At 38.1% G+C, this 23,029-nt stretch overlaps 1 protein-coding gene across 8 annotated transcripts in view; it reads right to left on the bottom strand.

Annotated features, from left to right (window-relative positions):
• ed (echinoid) overlaps nt 1-23,029 on the bottom strand; it is a 660,012-nt gene that overhangs the window by 262,200 nt on the left and 374,783 nt on the right. For all 8 annotated transcript variants that reach the window (XM_067767198.1, XM_067767199.1, XM_067767200.1 and 5 more), the window contains exon 3: nt 21,533-21,734. In XM_067767198.1, the coding sequence (XP_067623299.1) occupies nt 21,533-21,734 (202 nt within the window). The remainder of the gene's footprint in view (nt 1-21,532; nt 21,735-23,029) is intronic.

Below are 23,029 nucleotides of genomic sequence, written 5' to 3'. Positions count from 1 at the left end.
TTAAAGCCGCCTTCGACAGCACGAAAAGGAGCTGCCTATATGCCGCTATGTCTGAATTTGGTTTCCCCGCAAAACTTATACGGCTGTGCAAAATGACGTTGAGCAACACCATCAGCTCAGTCAGAATTGGGAAGGACCTCTCCGAGCCGTTCGAAACTAAACGAGGTTTCAGACAGGGTGACCCCCTATCGTGCGATTTCTTTAATTTGATGCTGGAGAAAATTATACTAGCTGCAGAACTTAACCGCACTGGAACAATATACTATAAAAGCGTGCAATTACTGGCATATGCTGATGACATTGATATCATCGGCCTAAACACCCGCGCTGTTAGTTCTGCTTACTCCAAGCTGGAAAAAGAAGCGGTAAAGATGGGTTTGATGGTGAATGAGGACAAAACGAAGTACCTGCTGTCATCGAGCAAAGAGTCAGCGCATATGCGCCTTGGCAACCACGCTACTGTTGGCAGCCATAATTTCGAAATAGTAAAAGACTTCGTTTATTTGGGAACCAGCATCAACATTAGCAACAACATCAGCACTGAAATCCAGCGAAGAATCAATCTTGCCAATAAATGCTACTTTGGACTAGGTAGGCAATTGAAAAGTAAAGTCCTCTCTCGGCGAACGAAAATCATACTCTACAAGTCACTTATCGTACCCGTCCTGCTATATGGGGCAGAAGCATGGACCATGACAACAGCAGATGAAGCGGCTTTGGGAGTGTTCGAGAGAAAAGTTCTTCGAAAGATTTATGGACCTCTACGCGTTGGCGATGGCGAGTACCGAAGAAGATTTAATGATGAGCTGTACGAGCTATACGCAGACATCAACATAGTCCAGCGAATTAAAACGCAGCGGCTGCGCTGGCTAGGCCATGTTATGCGAATGAAAGATGATGCTCAGGCCAGGAAAGTGTTTCTATCGGAACCCGCCTATGGAAGCAGAGGTAGAGGGCGGCCCCCACTCCGTTGGAAGGACCAGGTGGAAAACGATTTAAACTCCCTTGGTGTGACCAATTGGCGCCGGTTGGCGGAGCGAAGGAGCGACTGGCGCGCCTTGTTGGACGGCCATAACCGTTTAGACGGTTAAGCGCCAATTAAGTAAGTAAGTAAGTACCCATAGATATTCGATAGCAAATTAAAACTAACATCGGTGGTTTTTCCATGAAGAATTGATAACTTTTTGATAATTTATCGAAAAATAGTTGCTAATTTTTCGATCACAAGTTAATAACAAACCGATAACAAACCGTTAACACTTCGATAACTTATCGTCGGGTTTCGAATTTGGCTTTCTAATCTTTATAATCCTCTCCCTTTGATATTGTTGAAATGTCATGTATAATAATAACTATTATGTGAGTGGTCAGATGCTCCGTTCATAAAGCGAGTTTTTTTTGATTATTTCAGATTTATGCCCCCATAGGACTTGAACCAAAATTCTTTTCTTCTAAATAGTTAACAAATACAAAAATTAATATCTCAAAATAACTGACATAATATTTACAACGAAATGAAAATATGCAATGAAAAGTGCAAAAGAAATAACATAACAAAAATTTAATATAAACATATTAATAATTTTTTTACAACTCAAGTGAAAGTTTTTTTTTTTTTTTATTACTTTATGAGCCATAAAGTGGGCTATAAACAGTGAGTATATATAAAATGTATTTTTTATAGTAATATGCGAATATTTGCAAGTCAATGAAATGTAATGAAAGACTAAATGCAGCAATAGGCTTTGCAAAAAAACAAAAAACAAAAACAATGCGCACAATAAAAAGCCTATGCAACAACAAACCTCACAAAATGACAACATAAATCCTTTGCTTGCATCGCATACATACTGAGCCTAGTAACTACGACTGTTGGCATCGTTTTTTCCATTTTTTGCTGTTCATTGCTTTTGCTTTTTTTGGTCTGGCTCTTGTTAGCTGTCAGGCCTAAAGGCTAATATCCCGTTTAACATTTCATTATGGCAATGACGATTGCAATTACGAATAGCAAACAACGACTGAAAAAAATAATGGCAAGAACAGAAGCAAAAACAAATTTAATTACAGCAACAGAAAATAACAACAAAACAACAAAAAATCAACATAATTGTGAAATAAAATTTATAAAAGTATGAGCGACTGTAGGTGCCACAAGTAACATATATAGCCTAAGTGGCGGATATATACGATATTATATAGCTAGCTGCAGTGAATGGCTCAAGTTTGAATGACATCTATTTCGTTATTGGTTATTCGTGCGAGGGAGATGGATAATAACCAATAATATCACCCCAGCGGGTTAGTGGATCAAAATATACCCGCGGTAGGTATGCCTGTCGTAAGAGGCGACTAAAATACCAGATTCAAGGGGCTGTGTAGCGCAACAATTCAGGTTGCCAGAGCAATATATAGCTTCCCCAAACCCAATTGTCAACCTCGTCTATCCGCGACGAATCCTGTTTCACTAACAGACGTGGCTCTGGCGACCACAAGCTCCTCTTGGAACTTGGGGGTAGGGAAGGTGGGAATGGCCTGAAGGTTTAATGGTGCTATGGTACCGTAGCGTACCGGATTTGTATCTGGCAAAGGACCATCACATCGATAACACTCCCCAAAGCCTTCGGGGAGCTAACTTATCGCTACAACAACAACAACAACAGGGAGATGGATATGGAGAGGAATAGAGAAGAAAATGGAGAGAGCGTTAGTGGAAGAGGGTTGGGAGTTAGTGGAAAATTCACCAAACATAGCTTCCAATGAACTACAAATAAAAATATGGAAACAATACCTTTTGAGCCAGAAGCATTTGATGTTGAATGAAATGATGTCATAATATCATAATACACACTATCATCTCTAAGACGATACTAAGCTGTGAAATATATGCACATAAACAAATCAGTCATTATGTCTATACATATGTCCATACAAGCAGAAGAGAGAAACGCACAAACACATGCATATATCTGAGATACTCCCAAAAGTAGGCTATCATCGGTGGAAGTATCACTCACACATATATGCGCATATGGCTATGCTAGAAGCTATAATCGTGCGTCTGTAGTTTATAGCTGGTAAACAAGTAGTAAATTTTAGAAGAAGAAAAGCCTAGAAGTATGCGAACGAGACAGCAGAGACTATAAAAGGAGCGAAAGCTGAGTAAACAGTTTGAGTTTGATTTAAGCACGCTATTGGTTTCGAAGTATAAGTGTTATTGTGAAGTACTCTAATAAAGACCATTTTACATTATTGAATATTGGAGTTATTTATTCAACAGTTTAGCGATACGAACGTTTGTAGAAGGTGTGAAATAAGCGGAGTTTCCCTAAATTCGTTACAATATGAAGAACACTCGCGGAAGACCTGTCGATTCGAATATCATAGCCATTAAGTATGGCGTGTGATGCTGCCATGCCCAAAAGTGCCGAAGAAGTAAATAGGATTATTGTATACTGGTGGTACAACGAAATAGCGGAACAGCGTGAAAAATATCACAAAGCACGACAAAAGACACAGGCGGTACTATCTTTACCCCGATATGATGAGCTACCCCGTACTTACGTAGCACAAAAATGCTATAAAAAACAGTGAGAAAACGTGCTTCAAGGAACTAATATATAGTGCCGATCTTAATACGTGGGGATTGGCTCACGGAACGGCGATGGCAGAAATCAAAGGGCAAAAATTAGAACAATCTACATATCCGATACTAATGCTGAAACTCTTTTTCCGACACAAGATTATTGCTCCCGTCGAAGTAAGACCCCGAAGGTATGGAACTGGATATAACATATAGAGTTGGAGACAATAAGCCTCCAGGACCAGCTGGTATGCCAAATATAGCCTTTCAATTTGCGAAAAGCTCTATAACATGAGTCTTTACGTATTTATTCAACGTCTGTATCCAGGAAGGCGTCTTTCCTTGCTCATGGAAACGTCAAAGATTGGTACTTTTGCTGAAACCTAGTAAAAAAAACCCGACCAGCTATCCCCATACAATCCTCTTTGTATGCTGGATTCTTATTATTAGTGAGCATCTACAGCAGACCTTGGAAAGCACAGATGGCTTGTCAAATAATGGCTTTCAATTCTTAGGAGCCATGATAGATGCAATACAAACAGTTATCAATATAGCGCGTGAAGCCATAACTGGAGGTCAAAAGGAAGCTCTGTGCACTGATTACTTTGGATAAAGGAAATGCTTTCAAAACTGGATGCATCGAAACTTAGGCTCAGCTGCCAACCTGGGCAGAATAACTGGTAGCAATTTTAGCTACAGAGTAGGTACTCCTGTTGTTGTTGTTATTGTAGCGATAAGGTTGCTCCCCGAAGGCTTTGGGGAGTGTTATCAATGTAATGGTCCTTTGCCGGATACAGATCCGGTACGCTCCGGTATCACAGCACCATTAAGGTGCTAGCCCGGCCATTTCGGGAACGATTTATGTAGCCACATTAAACCTTCAGACCATTCCCTACCTTCCCACCCCCAAGTTCCATGAGGAGCTTGGGGTCGCCAGAGCCTCGTCTGTTAGTGAAGCAGGATTCGCCGCGGATAGGTGAGGTTGACAATTGGGTTTGGAGAAGCTATATATTGCGCTGGCAACCTGAAGGGTTGCGCTACACAGCCCCTTGAATCTGGTATTTTAGTCAGCTGTTACGACAAGCATACCTACCGCGGGAATATTCTGACCCCCTAACCCGCTGGGGAAGTAGGTACTCCTCTTTGATATAGATGAAGGGCCGAGAAAGCATGACATCTCAAACGGCGTCCCTTAGGGATCTACTCTAGGCACAACGCAATGGATATATGACAGTATGCTACAAGTCGACCCGTAGACACCCAAGTTGTCGACTACGCAGATAGTATTGTAGTCGTAGCAGTGGCCATAAAAGTGTATCTATTCCAAGCACTATGTAGCGACGCCGTAAGAGCTATAAAGGAGTAAGCAACGGATATGGGGCTTAAGATGGCTAGAAATAAGATGTAAATGCTTTGGTGGGCGGGCTGTGAATGAGTTGGTCGTAACCATAGTAGATTATCAAATAATGCAAATCTTTACGGTGGGGGAGATAGCGGTCGCATCGTACCGCAAAGTTAATAAAATTGCGCCACTCTATGCGCTATTGCAACTAGGTATAGAACACACCAAACACTTAGCGTACAAAAACCCAGAGAACCACATTGGAGTGCCTGCTGAATAACCCAACTCAGCCTCTATAGTAGTCCTTTATATAATAACGAACAAGAGCTGCATAAATGAGCCACTGCAGCAATGACAACGACACCCAGTAGATAAGTATGCCACGCCAATTGTGTATGGCCCTGGAAAACAGCAGCCACCAGCACAATGCACTACAGTGGTGTTGCTAGGTGCTCACTCGCTCAAGCTCAAGAGCAGTGACATTACAAGCGAGAACACTGACAGTGACAGCATCAGCAGTAGAGCCGCCTTTCCTATTGAGTTGATTAGCTATGCGTTTTCAATGAGTTGTGACGTTTTTCCGTTTGACGGTTTCTGCCTGCAACTTATGAGGTAGACTTGCGAGCAAATACACACACACATATAAACTTCTATATGGAAGAGGCATACTTTGTTGACTCCTATTTCGTTTATTTTCATCATCTCGCACTTGTGTATATTTCAAGTACACAATTGTTTTGTCCTTAGTGTTCCTTAACATTTAGCCATTTATTCGCTTTTCTATTTCGTTGATCATTCCCTTTGCTTTTGTGCACCATTTGTGTAGTAAAGCAAGCATTTTATATGCTGTAAACAGTTTGTATGCAATATGAATTTGCTGGAAAAAGGTATTTTTAATAATCATAGTAATCATAATAAAAGTAAACGAGTAGTACTTGTAGAAGTAGAAAATACCAAGGAATTTATAGGTGGTTAACCGATGTTGAGTGTTTTGCTTAGGTAAGAATATATAAGTACCCACTTAAGCTATGCTATGTAGTCTAATGACCTTCCAAGTTTATTTTGTTCTTATTTTCACAACAACGCTAAAGTGACGTTGCTCTATGAAACTTAATTTGTGGAGAGAACATTATTTGGTCTTTAATACATTTTTTTTATGTTAAACCACTTTCTAAGTAGATCTGAATTCATTGGTGAGGAAGTTTGAAATGAGTAGCTCAGCCCTCTTGGCAAATAGTGGCAATTTTCTAGGACATAACTTACGTCTGCCGTCTCCAGTATCTTTGCATAACTCTTGACCTCGCGTGCTCAGAACACGAACAAAGAACATGCATAGCCGTTTATTCCTGCAGCCCGTATTTCCTACATCTGTTATGTTATGTCATGTCTTGCCATGTCATGTAATGTAATGTGATATTATATTTTGTTAACATATGCTATTTTTGTGAGGTTATGTTGTGTTATTTTACTTTATGCTATGCTAAGTTATGTTCTTCTACATATGTTGTGCTATGTTTTATGTTGTCTTATGTTATGTTATATTATTTTATGTTGTCTTTTGGTGTTACTGACGAGGCCTAATTTATAAACATGTGACGCCATGCACATGGTCCCAGAAATTTTAAAAAGTATCAAAAAAAAAAAAAGTATAACTTCATGCATCACGGTATGCTCACGGTATGGTGGAATCCAAAATGTAGGATTAAGTAAAGTCACTACACCGTAGCGTCGTGTGGGAACAAGGTATGTGGTAATGTTGATCGGCGAAAAACGTTTTGATAACAGTTTGATATGGATCCATTTCCATTCCACAAGCTACCGATTTGTTATAGGTGTGTTATTGCCAAGATAAAGTCGAGCTATCGATTTGTTAAGGAGATGTTAAAAATTTGCTATGGATAAAATAAATTATGCGACAAAAAAAATTACGTCTTTAGTTGTTTTTCTTATCGATGATTGATCGGTTTTTTACAGAAATTATATCAATTACTTATCTAAGAGTTATCGATATGGTATCAGAAATGAATTGATTCCTTATCGAAAAGTTTTTGATCTACTATCAGAGTGTATCCATATGTTATCTGAAAATTAACGATATACACGAAAATTTATTGAATAATATCGATTATTTGTCGAAATGTTATCGATTATTTATCAAGAGGATATCGATTTGTTAACGAAAAGTTATCAATTATATTCCAAAAAGACACTGATTATTTATCAAAAAGTTATCGATAGTTTTCAAAAAGTTGCTGAGTCGCTACCAAAAAGCTATCGGTGTGTTATCAAAGTGTTACCAATTTTTTTCGGCGTTTTATCAACTTTTTACTGAAAAATTATCGACTTGCTATCAAACAGCTATCGATATCGAAATTTTATCGATTTACTATTGGAAAATTATCGAATTTTTACCGAAAAGTTATCGGTATTTAAAAAAAAAAACGTATCTATCCGATATCAAAAAGCTACTGATAATCTATCGAAAATATATTGTTATGTTGACAAAAAAATATCGATTTGGTATCAAAAAGAAGTTATCAATTTTTTCTCGAAGTATTTTCAAATATGTTATCTGCGTGTTATCGACGACGCGTGTTGTTATGAAACAAATAGCGTTGGGTTGAAGTGGCTGCTCGAGGGCACACATAGAGTACGCTTACACAGCCACCGATTTTGATCACCCGATGCCGGTCGTAATGGTCCGATAAAAATAAACACATGTAATTAGATAAGCGTGTGTACATTTCAACCGATCACCGAATTTTTGTCGGCCGTCGGTGTTTTTCACTGCCGATAAATTCGCGCAATTCAATTTTATCGACCGATAAATTGCGTGCATTTACTGTGAAAAATTTATTATTTGTGCGGTGGACTGTAAAATTGATTAATTGTGTACAAAACAGGCGCCCTTTATAGCATATAAAAGCTTAAACGCAAGCGTATCGGTTGCAATTTCAACACCAGCCCGGCCGATTTCATCAGCTGATTGCAATTTTTCGGTTAATCGGTGGCTGCGTAAACATACCCATAGGCTTGTGAACAAACACCGATAAGACTTCACCGATGATGCATCTGTAACCCTTCACCATTTTCGTTTCGTTTCTGTTAAAAATTAGTGTGTTATTGGGACACCGTGGGGTATACGTAATATTTTGTAATTCTAAACTGTATTGGTTCTGTTCTGATGTACACAATATGCGCAAATAATCGTGCATACGGAAGAATATAGCAATTACAACAATAAAAAACAAAAGCTTAAGAACTACATACATCGATCATTTCATAACGGCTTTGTAGTTCAACGATTGTTAGTCAAAAGTCAATAACAAAACGTATGAAGAAGCAACAAATCGGGAAGGTTTTTTTAAAAGAGTTACAATGAAAGAGTTAGAGGAAAAAAAGAAAATATCAAAGCAACTAAGTTGATTGTTTTCGCTCTTATCAACCGCGTTTCCAATTCAAAATATTGCAGCAAAGCAGTTCAACAGAAGTTAAACGAATACGATAGAATGTCAAGTACTCGAAACAAAACATGCACTGAGGAGGATGCGATACAAAATTGAAGCAAATGAGTTGAGTAGAAAAAAACATGTAACCAGCTCAAGCGCACTGAAACGTCCTTGAAGCGAAATCAGTCACTGCCATCACTACAATTTTTGCCAAGAAACAAAGTCGTCAATAAAAAAAAAATAAATGTAAGGCGCGATAACCTCCGAAGAGATCTAAGGCCGAGCTTCTCTTCCAATTTGCGGCGTGCTCCTCTTGATTTTTCCCTACAAATTGGCCGGACGGGACCTACATGTTTTATGCCGACTCCGAACGGCATCTGCAAGGCAGATGAGTTTTCACTGAGAGCTTTTCATGGCAGAAATACAATCGGAGCGCTTGCCAGACACTGCCGAGGGGCGACCCCGCTTAGAAAAATTTTCTTCTAATTGAAAAATCTTATTTCTAAAATTTTGATGTTGCTTTGTCCGGGAGTTGAACCCAGGGCATACGGTGTGATAGGCGGAGCACGCTACCATCACACCACGGTGGCCGCCAAGTCGTCAATAGAACGTATTTTTTTACCAGGGACTAAGCTGCTACTGCTACTAGAGCAAAGACAAAATACAAAGGAGTTACAATGTTACAATAAATATGAAATGTGCTATAAATGTGTGTAAGTGATACGCCAGCTTTGAACAAACTGTATTTATTCTGCTACTTGCGCTGGTATGGTGTTGGGATGTTTGCGGCTGGGTTATGACAATAAGCTACTGAATACCATCATATCATTTCAAAGAGCATATTATAATAAACGCAGTTAAATGAGCAACGCGCACTTGAGAAAGCATTGCGTTTCCTTAGTTTGGCTTAAGGCACACTTACAACACAACAGACGCGCAAATATACGCAGAGCTGCATCCTTTGCAGCGTTGGCTTACTCTTTGAGGGACTTCAAAAAGTATTCATTCAAATTGTCTCCTTCTAGCTTTTGCGAAAGCGTTGTTCATAGTGACGTTTTTTTTTTTTTTTTGCTTCTTTCTTTTCACTTTATTATCCGCATTTGTTACCATCATGTTTTTCTTACCTTACAAATCTCGCTATCGCTGTGACAATCTCTATTGTTGTTTTTGTTCAAGTGTAAGGGCGTGAAAACGCATGTTCGTAGTCGGAAAAGATGGCAAAGGAATCTTGCATATTTTAACTTTTTTATTTGTCTGCCATATTTGTATATATGTATGTGTATATTTCTCTACCGTATCGTTTTATTATTTAATATACTTATTTATATTCCTATCAAAGTCAGACGCAAAGGCAATTGTGAAAGCAAATATGAAAAGAAGGAAATTATATGTAAGCGGATTATATTGAAGAAACTGAAAGAGGTAACTGTGAAGTGAAGGTAGAGAAAGTGTTTTGCGTAATAGACATAGCTAACGAACGAATGGTGTAAGTTACTCTTAACAAATTTGCGAATTTTTTTAAAATGCATTTGACAGAAGTTTATGAGGGAGTGCAGTTGAATGTGGGTGTTCCTTTTTAGATGCAGTTACAGTTACGTGGCCTGCAGATCAAAGAGTTTGACTATAAAGATCATCGAGCAAGGGAGGTTGGGTTAGGTTAGGTTGAACTGGCCGGTCCATGAGGACCTCACATAGACTGATTGAGTCCGTAGTGTTACAAGAAGTTGGTTTTAATGACCAAACTGAAAACCCCTATCAAAAACCTCTATAAAATAACTCCTTCCTCTTGGCAAATAGTAGAAGCTTCCCAGGACTTAAGCCACTTGCTGCTTATAGATTTGACAGCTGTATCACTCCTAATAGCTGGAGTCTTAGCCTGGCAAGTGCAGGGCACGAGCACAGAACGTGCTCGGTCGTTTCCTCCTCCAACCCGCACTTCCTACATATGCTATCACTATCCAAGCCTAATTTAAAGGCATGTGACGCCAGAAGGCAGTGTCCAGTCAGAACACCCGTAATGAGTCTACAGTCCTCCCTCTTTAATGATAGAAGCAACTTTGTTAGTCTAAGGTTGTAAGACCTACACATAATCATCGACGCTTTACAGCCCCGCGCTTGAATCCACGCGTTTCCCGCTTGGTCGATCATGTGCACCTCTCGCCTTCGCTTAATCTCGCCCAGTCTAATTGGGACGTCTAGACGATGGAGTAGATCCCTGTACTCATCCCGTCAGGCTTCGTTTTCCGCGTCTTTGCAAGCTTAAACGGCTTAGAAGACGCAGCTCATTGCTCCACCATGGCGTCTTTGCTTTTCCTCTGAATCTTCTCAGAAGGCAAGCTTTGTTATACGCAGTCATAAGCGTCCTTGTTAGGAATTCATTCGACTCCTCCAGTTCCTCTACATTAGCAACTTTTTGGGTTGTCCCAGTTTTGTTTCTACATGTTTCTGGAATTTAGTCCAGTTCGTTGACCTAGGGTTTCTTAAGGGTACTCCCTTCTCTACCCTCTATAGTGGGATGCTGAAGCTGATATACCTTGCTATATCACGCGCGGAGCTCAATGCAATATCCAGAATAATGCATGTAGGGACATTTCCCCTGTTTGCTATCTTCAAATTGGTTTGCAGGGTGTAACAAAATAGAGATTCACCTATCTCGTTCGTATTTGCTCCTCCCCACGCATTGTGGTGCGCATTTGCATCTGTGCCTATAACCAACCGCCCCTTGCGCCCTTCCTCCTGTATTAGCCTTTTGCACTACATCGGTGGAACCTCCGCAGCATGCAGGAGGACGCCAGGATAAATGCCTGCTTATTCTTTTGTTCAACGGCCACCACTACGAGATCCTCAGTGGTGTAATTAGGCAGCATATATGAATGCAGCTGTTTCCTTACCATTGCTACAGCTCGCACCCTTCCTTCCGTTTGCCCGTAGTAAACGCCAAATCCGCGCGCGCTAAGTCCAGAAACCTTTCCTCCCGATGAGAGCCACGGCTCCTGGATCAACGCCACGTCAAACGAACCCTCATCAAGGGTTAGAAGGAGTTTGCTCGACGCCACTCTACTGTATTGGAGGTTTATCTGTAGGACTAGCAGCGCCATTGGCTCGTCTTCCCCTTGCCCTTTGGTTTAAAGTATTCGAGGCCCCCTTCAGCCTCTTGTAACTGTTGTGCCGGGTGTTCCTCTGTGAGTGTCACAACACCATTTGGCGGTTGGACCTCTTATAACACCTTCGTGGTGACGTCGGGGACCTCCACCTGTCTTTTTTCCCTTAGGCTTTTGAGGTCCTTTTAGACTTTGCCCACCTCTAGCGTAGAGTTGCATCTAAATTTTGCCAGTGCGAAAGGACATCTTTCCAAGCTGCGTGTACAATATATCATTCGCCTGCTTCTTTATTTGGAAGATGGGAAACAAGGGAACTCAGTAAAAAAATCTGTAGACTGATGAGTAGTAAAAGTGGATTGGCAGTCAAAAAATCATCCGTAACGTTTTAATGAAGCTTTCGTCCCACGCTAAAATTTTGTGAAGTTTGACCATGAACAATGACATGGTTCCTTACACCTTTAAGAAGCTCAGCTGCTTAAGAATCAAGTGAAGTTCTCGGAAATCACTAGCAAATAATAACACAACAATTTTTTGACTCAACGCTCAGCCATACACGACGCGGCCTCTGACCTTTAATACCGATAAGCTTAGACCCCAGAGAGAGAGAGAGGGAAAGGGAAATATGGAGAGAGATATCGATGTTTATGGTGAGAGTGCAGTAAGTGGCATAACTAAGTATCTTATTGCTGGTACAGCTTCAGAGAATGATGGTAGCGGTGACCAGGGAATATAGATAGCGGTTTTCTCAGAAAAATGAAGTAGGCATATCTCACTCAAAGAGGAATGCTTACTCTAGCTCACAAATCAGGATACCACAGAAATACTGCGGCTCATAATTCGCCAGCAAATAGAAAGTTTAATTTGACTTAAGAGAAGTACATATATAAATGTGAAGCAATGCTTACCCAACCTTTTCAGTATATATAAATGATTTGTAATGAGCTTCAGAACTCCCCTCTGAGAGCCTCGGACTAGAAACCTATCGTTCTTAAGGGTTCCTTTCCATTCCAATACCTGACAACGGCGTATTGAAAAGTTTAGTCAGAATACCCTTCGTGAGCCTACAGTCCCTTCATTTCAATGTTAAAAGTAACTTTATTAAGCTAAGGTTGTAAGAAATGCACGCTGTTCGATCATATGCAGCTCTTGCCTACTTTTATTCTCACCCAATCTAATAGAATTTTCGCAAGCCTTACTTCTTTCACTACTTTGAAACTCGTTCCAGTATTTACGCTACGTTTTTCGCCACAAGGTCTGCATGTGGAATGTGCAGCCGTCGGGGTGGTTTTGCAGAGCTCCCTTAATGCTAAGCAGTAGAGGATATGCTTTACAATCGCTTTAAATACTCAATTAGAGAAAGGGAGAGGGTGTGAGACACCATGTACACCCAAGCATTCTTTTACAAGCTTACTGTCTAGAGTTAATGTTAGATGTTTTGTGCAAGGTTGCACCTGCATTTTCGCTACTCCCAGCTTAGGCCTAGACGAATATTAAGCATTGTCTTCTCAGCGTTTGCGGTCAGCCCGCTATAATATGCCCAGGTAAGTACATTCCGAAGTGCCCGTTCTCTATCTAATTGTTATAAAGTACTTTCCTCTCATGTCAGTTGGAAAATTATCCACATTCGCCCTAAGTTTTACGCCTGAGCAACTGGTTGATGAACCTGCGTCCACAGCAGAGGTGATAGTACCTCGCCCTAGGCTTTTCAACTGATTTCGTTGTGGCCTTATACAGCCCCAATATTGAAGTAATATTCATGCAATTTGATCTTGTAATGGCTAGATTTATTTAAAATTGTATGAAGACCATCCATGATCGGTCGTCTTTAGACTTTGTTGAAAAGCACGGCAATGCCTTACAAGGCAACTTAGGCATACTCCGTTTATTTTAGGGCTGGCTCTTTGCCTCTAACCCTCTTTTGTTAACATCCTTGAACTAATTTTAAGCTTTTTAGATAAACTTTTATTTATTTATATTTAAGTAATGGAAATGCACACGTGTTTCCAAAAAAACCTGTTTCCTGAATCCATACAACATATCCATCATTTATATGTACATTTCAAATATAAGTCTCTCTTCTACATACATACAAAAACTTAGAAGTAATAATATATTTATGCAACACGTGTGCCTAATGACAGTTCTAAATAATGGTTGTCATCTAAACATGCGGCGTGACATAAAGAAGTAGAACAAAAGTGGTAAATGAATTGTAGTTGGCATTTGAAAGGCTATTAATATTCAAAAGGAATTAAAAGATTTGTAGCTAAGATTTGATTTTGATAAGAAATGTTGTAATTAAACAATTTATATATATGTATACATGTGTGTACAAGTATATGTGTATAAGTAACTATGTATTAGGATATTTTAAGCATTTGAACCTAGTGAACATGTTTACAAAACTATAATTTTAGAATACATAATCTTTAGGAGCACGATGTTTTTTTTTTTAATTTTCCAACAAACGTGGCCATATTCGATTAAGAAAAACAAAAAATTTTATCATTCGCAACTCCCCCAATATCTAATAAGATAATAGCCCAGCACTAGAGATGTAATTGTACCGGGTATTTACCATTTTTATGGAATACTAGCTTTACCCGGCGTACATTGTAACGCCCGGGATCGAATGGATGTTGCGTTATTTTTTCTGTTTTGTTTGTTGATAATTCAATTTAATGTTCTGTAAATTAAATTGAATTTTGTACGCATATTTGGTGAAATTTTTTGTTAAAACATTTTATTCTTATTGTAAAGCATGTGGGTACACAATAGTTTTGATTTATTCGTTCGGTGCAAAGATAAACAAATTTTGTGGTGTTCCAACTCTAGAGCAAGCCACATATAGCTGGCTATGGGAAAAGCACGGACTCTCTAAATTTAAGCCTGCAACAGTAAGCAATTGTCCTTGTACTTTGTTGATTGTAATTGCAAAAGCAAGGCGTACAGAAAACTTTAAGCGCTTAAAATTGACTGGCAAATCTGTAGGAATCATTGGGATTTGTGGTGTGAGCACATCCTCACATTTGCTTTTACCGCTGATGATTGTTGCTTTGATTACATTCGGCATTAATTTCTAAACGCAAAATCTGGTTCCATTGTACAATTTTGGTGGGTTTAAATTCCGAAGAAGCATGATTGGTGAGCTAAGTTTCAAAGTTGATATATGCGCAGGCATTCCTTTTGGTTCTAAGGAGTATAGAAATTCATTTGGATAATTCACAATTTTATCTTCATCTGTAACTATGTCGATCGATTTATATATCGTCACTTCACCTGGAAATTGTTTTTGAATGCGCTCATTGATTTTGTTAACATGACAATTTTTGGGAGCTAAGATAGTTCGTTCGCATAGCCAAAAAACAAAAACATTTAAATTTAAAATTCTTAATTCCGAAATATGAAAAACTTTCGCCTTGATCGAAGGAACCTAGAGCCAAAATTTGGTGATGATCGAAGTATGGCAAACACGTTTTCATAGGAAACACACACACATTATTTGATTTTTATATATATAGATGTAGATAGACTGAAGCTAAACAATTTTTTTAACAGCGGCAGATTACTAAACGTTCAAAACGCATAACAGCCAAACTCAACAATGCAGTCAAACTTTAGGTGTTAAAATAACTTAAGTTTGTACGGCAGTCATAGTTTTTCCTCATTCCACATTTTACTGGAGGTTTTAGGACTTAACGTCACATAGCTCCTTACCAATTTTAATTATCCTACCATTACGACATCCAGATATATGCAGTATAACATATTCCATTTGTATGGGAGGTGCCACGCCCCCTTTTTTCCAATTCCATATTTTCTTGGTGATGTTAGGGATTGACCTCATATACCTCCTTACTGAATTTCAATATTCTGGCATGTATAACTTCAGAGTTATGCCGTACCAAAGATTCCATTTGTATGGGAGGTGCCACGCCCTTTTTATATATCGAAATTATTTTTAGTCTAAAACCTTCCCGTTGATCGAAGGAACCCATGATTGATGTGTGAGAAGAACACACACACACGCACACACGCACACACATATAATTTGATTTTTATATATATAGATTCCTTTTTTGTATCTTTTTTTGGATATTTAAAAATCATTTGAATCGAGGCTGCTTGGAATTAAAATTCAGCAATTAAATGTATACGTCATTTGAAAACAAAAAAATTTCGTTTTGATTTTAAACAAACAATACAGCAAACACTCGGGGTCAACAATTAGTCTGAGAGAAGCCCAAATTTTGAATCGTTTGCGCCCGTTATGAACTCATTTAGGGGCCTGAAGGGAATGCTATGTATATGAATTCTAGCACGCACATAATATGCCTCTAACATAAGTCTGATACAGGCCTCCTTCCGATATCATATACTGCTAATTTGGAGTTTTTTAATGACACGACTTCAGGGATTTTGGGAATAACTTTTGACACATATACGAAGTGGAAAACATAGGGGAGAAAATGTTTGTGCTAAATCTCTCATGTGGATAAGACAGACATGAAATTAGTATTAGTTCAATTCAATTTTTATTTAGAATAAATTGTCGCAAAAAATTTCATAAAAGTGCCTTTGGTGATAGTATTTTTGAGGCAGATATTTTTCACATATTTCAGACTCATATTGAACTCCAGAACTGTAAGCGCCTGGAGAACGTTTATAGGGTACACATATTTACGCAAACAAAGCTACCCCTCAAACATGCTCACGACGCTCATTATTTAAGAATAGGAAACTAGTCCAAAATAAGTGGGTAATATAGGAATCAGAAAAGCATCGAAACGCGTCGCAGCGCGTCCTGGTGCATCGAGCTATATATGCCCCCAATATGCGCTAACGATGCCTAATAAATAGGCCAAATATGTGTCATATAGTCCGAGCTATTTAAAAGCCTTTTAAGACACATGTCGGACTCTTACTTAGGCGCAAATGATATACGTTAATAGGCCCACAGAGGACGGCCATTGCAAGAAGGGAAATACATTGGTTTCGCCCTCCAAAATAACCTCATAGCGACTGTAAACGCTCCAATTTAAATATTTTTTCTAACACTTTTTTTACTTAAAATCTATGCTGGGTAAATTAAAATTTAGGCAACGGTATGCATAATCGGGTAAAGATTTATTAAAAACGTTGGATTACAGAATAAAACTAATTCCACCGCAATGGATAACTAACCAAAATTATAAATCGGGTACATTTTGGATTGAATTTATGTGTTTGTTTCCATATATTAGAAAAGATAATTTTTGCTCTTCTTATGTGTAAATATATGGGCATTTACCCATTTTTACAATATACTAGCGGACCCCGTTGCACTTCGTAGCAACCAACCAAAAAAAGAAATGAAAGATTATAAATTTTTTTTATGAAATGAATGCATTGTATTTCAAAATTATTAATGTCAATCCAAAACATTTGGATATACAATATTTTTAGTTTGCCCATTGGAAGCGAGCACAAACAAACAATTTGGAGTTCCAACTCTTGAGCAGGCCACGTATAGCTGTCCATGTGAAAAGCACGGCTCCTCAAAATTTAATCCGCATATTTGAAGCGTTTGTCCTTGTGCCTTATTGATGGACATGACAAATGATAGACGTACTGGGAATTGCAAATGCTTAAATTCAAATGGCATGTCTGTTGGAATCAGTGGAATACGTGGTATGAGTACAATTTCATTTTTCGCTGTTCCGGTCAATATTGTCGCTCCAATTAAATTCGGCATCAATTTTTTTTACTACTAATCTTGTGCCAATGCACAGTTTTGGTGCATTTAAATTTCCCATTAAAATAATTGATGAGCCAGCCTTTAAATTCAAATAATCGGTGGCATACCAGGTGGTTCCAATGAATTCAAAAATTCAATTGGATAATTCACTGCATCATCTGCATTCACTGCGCTATCAACAGATTTATATGATGTCACTGCACCTGGCAATTTTTCTTGAATCTGATAATTGATTGCATTGACGTGTAATTTTTTTGGTTCCAGTATTGCGCGTTTTCACAACCAATTGTGATTCGTGTAATTTTGAACAATATTTGGAAACACACTTTCAATCAACTCTTCTGTTGATTGGAGAATGGTACAGAAATTGTTCGGCAATGTATTCAATCCATTTGTATTATCAATATCTAACAATTGCTTCGAGAACATATCTGCAGATTGGTCGTTGTGGAATTGAACGCGCATATTTATGTTCAATGTCAATTTTTGCACATGTCGCCACAGAAGAGAAGACTTTAAACATGCGTTGATCTCATCCGCCGGTGTTGATCGTGGAACCACAGGCTGCGTCGTGGACAAGCAGCCTTAGCATAAGAATTTAATACTTTTCATATCTGTTTTACTGCATTTCTATACAACTCTGTATTTTATTTCAATTTAATTTCAACGGCTTCCTTTGGCTTCACTCTTTCACGAACGAATACCGAGGAAGCACGAATAAGTAAGTGAATTAATTTCAATAATACCATTTTATGTACTATAAAATATGATTTTATAGATATTAAGACTCCAAAATCAAAATTTGTAATCGTAAATTGCTGCCATTTGAATAAACGAGTTTTTAGTATATTCGTGCATTTTATTATTTGCCGGCGTAATAACAGGTAATATTTGTCGAAAATCCCCTGACAATAATATTATTGATCTGAAGGTACCTATTCTTAGTTTTTATTAAGCCTTTCATGTGCAGTGTGCAGATCGGCTTGTATGAATTCGAGGAATGTAAGCTCTGGCATCAAAAACGGATCCAGGGTCCCTCCTTTGTATTTATAACAAACTTCTCTTTTAAATCACTTTATAGAGAATTAGACATCGTATTGTTATTTGTTTACAAAAACTAATAGTGAAAAAATTAGGGCTCAGGTAATCAGATATGTTGGAAAGGCAGGCGTGAACAATAGTTACCATCGGAAGAAAGTGATTGATAAACATTTGCATTTGGACAGGTTCATCTGTTTAACATTTGTATGCTGTCAATGAAATTAACTTGTAATAGGTTGGATCGATTTTTGTCGTTAGGTCGGACCGAAATGTAAACTTTTTTTTTTTTTTTTTTTCAAATTTTGAATTTTTTCTAAAAAAATCATAACTCAAGAATGGCTAAACCGATTTGGGATTTCAAAATCAACTAACCATCATCTCTCTTTCCTACAAATTTCATGGCAATCTGTAGAACCGTTTTCGAGTTATGGAGTGATAATCAAAATGTACACTTCTTTTTATATATATAGAAGATAACCAATTTACCTGGTATTTACCATTTGGGTATTTTCTCCGTTTCCCATCACTACCCAGCACAGCGAATTCTTGTGGGAAAGTTACGTATACGCAATGGTGGCCCATAACAAACAGCGTAGAAACTGTGCAAATGTAAGAATTAAAGTATAAGTACTTGAATGAGCTACGATATGATGGTTGGAATGATGAACACTTTTTTGGACTTCGAAAACATTTTATCTACCGGTGCTCTGTCTTGCACCTTGTCTCTGGCCTTCGTTACTAATGGCAAAACAAAAATTCGCCATCAATAGTTTCTCACCCTAGAAACCACCAGGCATCTTGGGTGCAATGGAAGATAATCGAATGCGTGGAAGAGGTTGTGGTCGCAGAACTAGACCCATTTCCCTCAACACTAAGCGAAATACTACAGTACATGCTTTAAAAGTTCATTTATTAACATTGCATTTACTGGGCTGCAGAAAGTGGTCAAATATAACCCAAAGAAAGGAGGAACAAAATATCATTGTTACGACTGCCCACTTTTCATTTTGCAGCTCCTTCCTCCCACCCGCCATAGTATTTATTTCTGTTTGCAGAGATAGGCAGTAAACTTTACCTTACTACATATCTTACTACGCGTCCGAAGGAATAGTTACAAGAAACATTATCTTAAACTTAAACTCGTGATGTGGTTTTACACGACAGTCTTCAGACTCATACAAATATATGGGTAGGATACTAAAATTTGCATGTAGCGTAACAAGGTGAGACCATGCGTCAAATTCATATCCAACTAACGCGCTAACTGTAGTCTTCAACCAGTTAACTTTGAACCTTCACCGCAACCTGTTTGGCGGCAAGACTTCGTGATTGTCAGTGTTGGAACTCGAAGCAATATGCTCACATTAGAGTCGGCATTAAACCCGGTGTGATTCTGATATAAGTTGCTCGATAAAGCCGCACAATTTACACAAAAGTTTTACTGTAAAATACTTTGAAAAAAGGGGTCAATAGGGTGATGAAATACGCAGAAAGTACCCAGGATCGCTAAACACCGGCAGGTTCGAAATGTACAGCGATATGAAAGCTCATAGTTTCTGTGTGCAACATCAGGTCATGCTTTGGCCAGACACGTCGTTTAGGATCATAGCGGAAAAACTTAGTATACAAGTGACCTGTTCACTCCCGGCTCAATATGAGAGCACAAGCGGCATTCCTGGAACTTAGTTTTTAAATCGTGTAATCGCTGCAGCAAACTTTGTAAACATGTCGCTTGTATGGCTTGTTGCAGACAGGAATATGGAGGGAAATGACGAGTTAAACGAACTTGGCTAGGCAGAGGTATTGCTGTACATTGATGAGGTGATCAATATGCTTATTTTTGTTGTTGATGTAGCGATAAGGACACTCCCTGAAGGTTTTGGGGAGTGTTATAGACGTTTATGGTCCTTTGGCGGCTGCATATGCGGTACATTTCGGTAACAAGCATCATTAAGATACTAGGCCGACCATCTCGGGAAGGAGTTAGTATGACCACATGAAACTTTCCAGGCCGTACCGCCCTCCCACCCCCTAGATTAATAAGGAAATGAGGGTCACCACAGTCACTTGAAAGGATTGTGCTATACAACCCTTGAATAAATTTGGTATTTGGCATACCTGCCGCGGTTATATTCTATGCCCCTTAGCCTGTTGGAAGTGGCAATATGTCAATATGCCCCGCCTACTCACTTCTAACAACGCTTTGCGTATAGTACAAGCAAACAAAAATTGCCGGATTACGATGTGAATGGAGGAGAAGACCTTTTAAATAGGTGCAGGAAAGACATTTTTACAGCTACTACCACTTACAGAATGGTGATTGCATTTAACATGTTTATATGTTTATTTCAGGTTTCAAACTGTGAAACTTCATTTTGGCAGTTTAGTAAAATTCTGACCAGAGAACATGGTATTGCTATGGTTTTATGATGCCAGAGCTCGTGATGCTTCTTACATCATAAAAAAAGCATCGCATATTATTATTTTTCGAAAATCTCCAAAATATTTCAAAATTTATAGCCAGCCCTCTCCCGCAGATGGCTAACGCTACCGTCATTTTGAAACCGCTACCATCACAGCCAGTCTGAGACCGTCTTCCGTTGCTTCTTGCGCAACTCTTAACATCGCTCTCCCTCCCAACTCTTTATTTTTATTTTTTTCTTTCGTCGCTCTATGGGATCTTAGGCTCTCCGTATTAAAGGCCAAAAGCCGTCGCATGGGTGTCTGCTTGTTCGGAGTCAATACAACAACTGATTCTGTTATTATTAAGTAGGGGTTCGTGGGTTCTGAGCCTTCGAAGAAACCCATTGATTGTAGTATTTGCAACCACATTGAAACTGATTTGATTGTGCATTATTTTTATATGAACAAAAGATATTCGAATTTCCTTCCTTGACCTCTTGTTATTTTTCATTTTATTACAAATATTCATTCTACTATTAGCTGGGGAATTTTTCCAACACCGCATGCCGGTGTTTGGTTTGCCCATTTTAATTAAAATAACAAATGAGTGTGCAAAAAATAAAAGTTTTTGCAAACTCATGCAATTTTATTGGTAGTGTATGCTTTTGCTTTGTGTATTAACTAATTTAGATGATTAAACTATGAAAGAAAGGAAAAAGTTTATTAAAGTATGGGAAAATCAAATTTCACCTAAATATTTGAAAGGAGAAATATTCTGCTACAGAAAAGTATTAACACATAACTTAAGAAAAAATTTTTATTATAAAGTTTATTTTATTAAAAAAATATATAAATAAGGAAAAATAGCTTTGTACTTACTTGTAACCCGAATTCAGCGAGACATCATGTATGGCCACATTATCAAACTGCGCTGGATTGGCAGTCCATCGCGCCCAATAAAATGTGAAATCATTAGCATCGTAATGGTCTGTGAACCGACATTTCAATGTCAAATCGGCATTTTCTCGCGTATCAAGCGATTCGTCTGCTTGTGATGATGTTAATGTGGAAAACGTGAGCCCTGTAAGGACAAAAATGAATAGAAAAAAGTTAATTTTTGCAGCTGAAGAAATAAAAGATTAACACAAAATAAAAAAAAAATAAAAATTTAGCTTTATCAAAGAATTCATCAGAGGAAAAATCATAGCTGATTAATTTAGTTTTTTTTTTTTTTTTTTATTGATTTCTTCGACATGGTGAATAATAAAAATGTATATTGGAACGGCTTTAAATCATACCTGAAATCAAATGGCACTGATGATGGCACAACACCAAAACCGGATTGCCTCGAAACCAAATTTGACAAAGGATGACTAAAATCCGTTCCAATATACATCACAACTTAAAGCGTGTGCTTTTTTCAACAATTTCAATGACGTTTAGCTAGACCAACATAAAATATAATATCAAAGCAAATGAACCTTGAAGACGACCAATGACTAATTAGAATATATGAGAGGAAAAATCACAGCTGATTCAGTTTTTTTCAACAGGGTGGTAACTGATGTATATTGAAACGATTTTCAGTCATACATGACATAAAATGGCACTGAAGATGGCGCAATGCCGAAATTGGATTTGACAAGGGATAACGAAAATCCGTTCCAGTATACATAACAATTTGCAGCTTTGCATTTTTCAACAATTCCAATGACGTCTAGCTAGAACAACATAAAATATAATAAGAAACCAACTGAACCCTGAAGACGACCAATGACTAATTAGAATATATGAGAAGAAAAATCACAGCTGATTCATTTGTTTCCCCACAGGGTGGAAACTGATGTATATTGAAACAATTTTCAGTCATACTTGAAATAAAATGGCACAACGCCGAAACCGGATTTGACAAAGGATGACGAAAAATCGTTTCAATATATATTTTACAAATTAAGCATTTGCGTTTTTCGGCATTTTTCATGACCTATAGCTAGACAAACATAAAGAATAATAGAAAGATAAAAGGGCGCCAAACACAATCATGAATATTATATACCATTTCTTCTAATGTAATATGATAAACAAATTAAAGCTACCCCAATTCAGTAATTCTTCTAATTAATCTCTTTCTGGGTCATGTTATTCATATATTGTGCATTAAGGTTAAGCGGCGGTGTTTTTAAAGATCAAAAAGTTTTGCTACGAAATTTTACTGAAGAAGCGGATATGAACAGGGTGTTCCCAGAATAATTTTTTTTATAGAATTTGTGGTATATACCATATTGGCGTTTAAGAGTTTAATGGATAATAGAATCGACAGTGAAGTGACTTCAGCGATCGTATTTTCTCCACTAGTTTTTATACAAAACTTTTCAT

This window comes from Eurosta solidaginis, chromosome 2, assembly GCF_040869045.1.
Source record: "Eurosta solidaginis isolate ZX-2024a chromosome 2, ASM4086904v1, whole genome shotgun sequence".
NCBI classification, from domain to species: domain Eukaryota; kingdom Metazoa; phylum Arthropoda; class Insecta; order Diptera; family Tephritidae; genus Eurosta; species Eurosta solidaginis.
The sequence above is the reverse complement of the archived record's forward strand: the minus strand, read 5'-3'. Positions and strand labels throughout refer to the sequence as shown.